The sequence below is a fragment of the Trifolium pratense genome, linkage group LG6, assembly GCF_020283565.1.
Source record: "Trifolium pratense cultivar HEN17-A07 linkage group LG6, ARS_RC_1.1, whole genome shotgun sequence".
NCBI classification, from domain to species: Eukaryota; Viridiplantae; Streptophyta; class Magnoliopsida; order Fabales; family Fabaceae; genus Trifolium; species Trifolium pratense.
This window is the reverse complement of record NC_060064.1, coordinates 32,743,009-32,747,715: the sequence shown is the minus strand read 5'-3', so window position 1 is coordinate 32,747,715 and position 4,707 is coordinate 32,743,009. Positions and strand designations below refer to the sequence as shown.

Genomic DNA, 4,707 nt, shown 5'->3' with positions numbered 1-4,707 from the left:
TTGTAAAATTGTTAAGAGTGTAACTATGATTAATAAAATTGTTACATAAACAATATATATTCTATGAATTTGACGGTTCTTTTTTTCTACCTCTTGAAAACAGCATGCTCAAAACTCTTGATAGGTACCAGAAATGCAGTTATGGTGCTGTTGAAGTTAGCAAACCTGCCAAAGAACTTGAGGTACCTAGCAACTTTTCTTCCATTTATAATGATATTATTATTACAACTTATCTTATAATAATAATAATGTAGCCTTTTTTTATAATGTGACATTTTTACATATTATAATTTTTTTGATTATTTTACATTAATTTTTTTTTGTTTTGTTTGAAGCAGAGTAGCTACCGTGAATACTTGAAGCTGAAACAAAGATTTGAAAATCTTCAAAGAACCCAGAGGTGAATTTTAACATTAAACTTTCATAGTTTATTGGCCAATATATATATATATATATATATATATATATATATATATATATATATATATATATATATATATATATATATATATCAACAACATTTAACTATTTTGATAAAATGTATATACAGAAATCTTTTAGGGGAAGACTTGGGCCCATTGAGTTCAAAAGATCTTGAGCAGCTTGAAAGGCAATTGGATTCATCTCTCAAGCAAGTGAGGTCTACAAAGGTATTTTTTTTATCTTTAAGAAAAAAATATTAAAATGGTTTTTAATTTATTTATAAGTAAATTTTGTTTCAAATGAGTAGGGTAAGTCATACAATTTGAATCCTAATTCATTCTAATGAGATTACTAAAATCTTGAATTGTTTTCAGGTATATATATGATATATCATCTTATATTTTTTTTCTCTTAGAAATAATATATAATATATTTCTATTGACAATGTAACTTATAATTCATAATAAGATTTAATTCATGAATTAGAAAAAAGTATATTCTAATTCATGACAATATAACGATTTTCAGCAGAATAATTGTATTGTAATTTAAAACCTTGGTTTGTAACTTTCTTCATTTGATTTCACATTTTCTCATTTACTGTTATACTTGAACTGTTTGGAACATGAATTTGCAGACACAATTCATGCTGGATCAATTAGCTGATCTTCAAAATAAGGTACATACATGGTTTGAGTACATATCAAAAAGAAACTAATTAAGCAACATTTTAGGGTGTACCTAACAATTTCAAGCTATTGTTTTGTTACAGGAACAGATGTTGGTAGAAGCTAACAGATCCTTGTCAATTAAGGTAAACTTTATACTGATGTTCTTCTTCCCATGATTTTAAATTGTGGTTTTAGTCACGGGGAAATGAGGTGGATGATGTTGCCAAAATTGCGGTTATGATGTTATTGCAGAGACTTTGAAGTCTTTTATGTGGTTGCGGACTTCAATTTAAAACACTTTCCTCCCCATGAACGTTAATATAGTTAGTTACATAATATGTACAAGAAATACATATGATTCTAAATTGCAATCGTGGTCGTGACTGAAATACACAATGAACCTTAATATTGTGGCATAATGCGGACGATGAAACTGCATTTCAGTGCCTACGCAGAGACCATTAAAACCATTATATTGCGGTCATAATTGCAGATCACGGACCAAAATTTAGAACTTTCCTTAATTAGTCTTTGTTTAACACATTGTTATACATGCCATGTGTTATGTTAAGATATTTTACTATGAATGAGTTGTTCAATGTCTCTTCAAACTTAATACTATGATTTGTTCAGTTGGATGAAATCAATTCCAGAAATCAGTACAGACAATCATGGGAAGCCGGTGAACAAAGCATGCAATATGGTGCTCCACAGAATGCTCACTCTCAGAGCTTCTTCCAGCAGTTGGACTGCAATCCCACATTGCAGATTGGGTAATATATATATTTTATAAACTCAAATATATTTTTCGTCCTAAATAAAATACACTACTTTTCGGATTTCGCCTAATTTTTGTCCCTTCAAATATACCATTTTTTATCACAATTTTTATAAAGAAAAATTGCTAGTAGTTAATTTGATATAGGAAAAGGATTGTTAGTAGAGATCGAATTTATGAACCTCATTCATAATACACTTACGGTTAATGTTACAAAATTGGATAGTACATCAAATTATTGAGACATCTGAGTCATGGTTCAACTACAGTTGAACCGGATGACACAAATGAAAATTGGTTTAACGAACCATGATTGAGACGGTTCAACTTACGTTCAATCTAGTTGACTAGTTCAACCAGACTGCATTGTAACTGAATCAAACCAACTAATGAACTTGTTGGTTCCCGGTTGGTTCCCGGTTGGTTCAACCAATTCAACCGATCGATTCAGTTCAGTTTTTAAAACATTGTTTTTGATGTTATAATAACTTGGGTTCTTTTGATTCAGTTCTGACTATAGGTACAACAATGTAGCTAATGATCAGATAGCTTCAACAAGTCAAGCTCAACAACAAGTGAATGGATTTGTTCCTGGATGGATGCTTTAATTAAGCTAATTAAACTAAGTATTTAGCTTGCTAAACAAAAGGAAAAAGCCAATTAATAGTGCTTTTTAATGTTGGCAATGCAATGTATAAATTAAATGATGCTGCTACTTTCCTTCTATTGTTTTTTCATGTTGAGGTATAAAAAACAGCTATATGACTTACTTGAAGCTGCTAAACCTTTAGCCATATATGCATATATGGCATATTCAAGAAATTTATAATATTGAGCATCTTAATTTGAATTAATGTTTTTGTTCTTAACAATCTGTGAAAACAAAATTGAGAATACCTTTTCTTTATAATATAATGAGTGTGTTTATTTAAGATTATTTGGGGGAGAAAATCACTTGTTTCAATAAAAAAATGATTTTTGATGTTTTTTAAAAAAAAGCATATTATATGTTTTAGTTATATTTGTTTAATCTTTTTTTCTTCAAAAATCATATTGTTGAAAATGAAAAGCTATTATATAGATTAGTTTTTAAAGAAAATTAGTTTTAATAAGAGAGAAATACAAAATATATTTTTAATAATTTTAAACAAACACAAAACTTGTACTTTTATTAAACAGATTCTCTAAAAAAACTCATCTCAAAATTATTCATATTAAAATCACTTTTATTTTAATCTTTGTCTTTGAAAAATGGGTCCATAATTATGGGAAACATATTTTTATCCTGTTCACTATTTTTAAAATTCTTGATAAAAAAAGAAGAGGTATTTATAGTTATTTTTTAAAACAATACTTATAAAATCTCACGAGAATTCCCTTTACATAATCTTCCTTGAGAATAATTGGAAGGAATATTTGAAGTTATTTTATTTCTGCAAATTTCACTTGGAGAATAACTTTTTCAATCTTGTAACAAACGTTAGAGTAATAAATTTCCATAAAAAAAGGAGAATAATAATTTCTTATCTATTTATCTTTGAAGATATGATTCTTTGACTTAAACTAGTTTCACAAAAGAATTTAATTGCACACCCATTCAATTAGTTTCATTTGGAAAGTGGTTTTCAAATTAGAATTTCATTTAAAATGTTGGTTAAAGAGTATCAAAAGACACTCGTTAGCAAGACACTTTAAAATGAGAAAGACTTACATAAGCACAATAATATTTTATCTGGACGCACACACTGATCCAAAAATTTAAAACAAAAATAATATAATCACATCAATCAACATCATTTTATTTCTTTTCTCTTTAATATTTGTTTGTTTTGTGGATGTACCTAACACCTCTTATTTATATTTGTGCCATCGAAGAATAAGATCCAAAATTCCAAATAATATTTTAATTAAGTTGGTTAATCTTACAACAAGATGTACTAAAAAATATAAACACAAAACCTACAAAAGAAATTTTTTGTTTGGTCGACTGAAATGGATTGAAAGGTAAAAGTAGACCCAAAAAGACCACAAACATTAACGGCCCAAACAAAAAGCACAGCCAGCAAAAGTGAAAAATCAAACCAAATATACATGGACTATAGAGATTTTCTTTTACCACCTTGCCGGTTATTCTCGCATCCTACGAGTTTTTATTTTTAGCATTCAACTAATTAAGCAGTAGATGTTATAAAAATGAGAAATTTTAAGAAAAAAAAATCCTACATGAAATTTAAGATTTTTATTTGTCCGCTACTTAAGTAGCGGATGTTATAAAATGAGAAATTTGAGAGAGAAAAAAACACCTCTCTAACGTGAATTTCAACATTTTTATAACGTCCGCTACTTAAGTAGCGGATTCTGTCTGCTACTTAAGTTGCGGATTTGTATAAAAATGAGAATTTTGAGAAAAACACTGTCATAACATGAAATTTCGCATTTTAACTAGCAGACGGGGATATTTTTGTAATTTTGTAAGGCACGCGAAAAAATGAGTAGAGTGGCAAAAAAATCTCTAGACTATATGTTAGTCTCTTAAATATATATATGGTCCCTTATCTGATGAAATATGTTTGTCGAAAAATATGGTGGAGAGTAGGGGTGCCAAAACGGGTAAATCTGTTGCAACTCTGACCCTTGACAAAATAGTGGTCGGGTCGACGTCCTAGTTGATTGACTTGTAAATAATAGAAAAAATAGATGAATTGAATTTTAGACTAGTTGAGCCATCAAAACTAAAATAACTTCAACAGTCTACTAAAATATTATCAAAGTTTATTGAAGGTTTGTTGGACCCGTTATTGAATCACTTCGATCACACTAAAGATATTTACTCTT

At 28.6% G+C, this 4,707-nt stretch overlaps 1 protein-coding gene across 2 annotated transcripts in view; it reads left to right on the top strand.

Annotated features, from left to right (window-relative positions):
* LOC123892581 (agamous-like MADS-box protein MADS2) overlaps positions 1-2,782 on the top strand; it is a 4,828-nt gene extending 2,046 nt beyond the window's left edge. Inside the window, exons 2-8 of one of the 2 annotated variants that reach the window (XM_045942401.1) lie at positions 104-182; positions 339-400; positions 551-650; positions 1,061-1,102; positions 1,196-1,237; positions 1,728-1,867; positions 2,381-2,782. In XM_045942401.1, coding sequence (XP_045798357.1) covers positions 104-182; positions 339-400; positions 551-650; positions 1,061-1,102; positions 1,196-1,237; positions 1,728-1,867; positions 2,381-2,480 — 565 coding nt within the window. In that variant the 3' untranslated portion in view covers positions 2,481-2,782. Of the gene's footprint in view, positions 1-103; positions 183-335; positions 401-550; positions 651-1,060; positions 1,103-1,195; positions 1,238-1,727; positions 1,868-2,380 lie in introns of both variants that reach the window. The other variant, XM_045942400.1, reaches the window with a different exon arrangement.
* Positions 2,783-4,707: the final 1,925 nt, after the last annotated feature.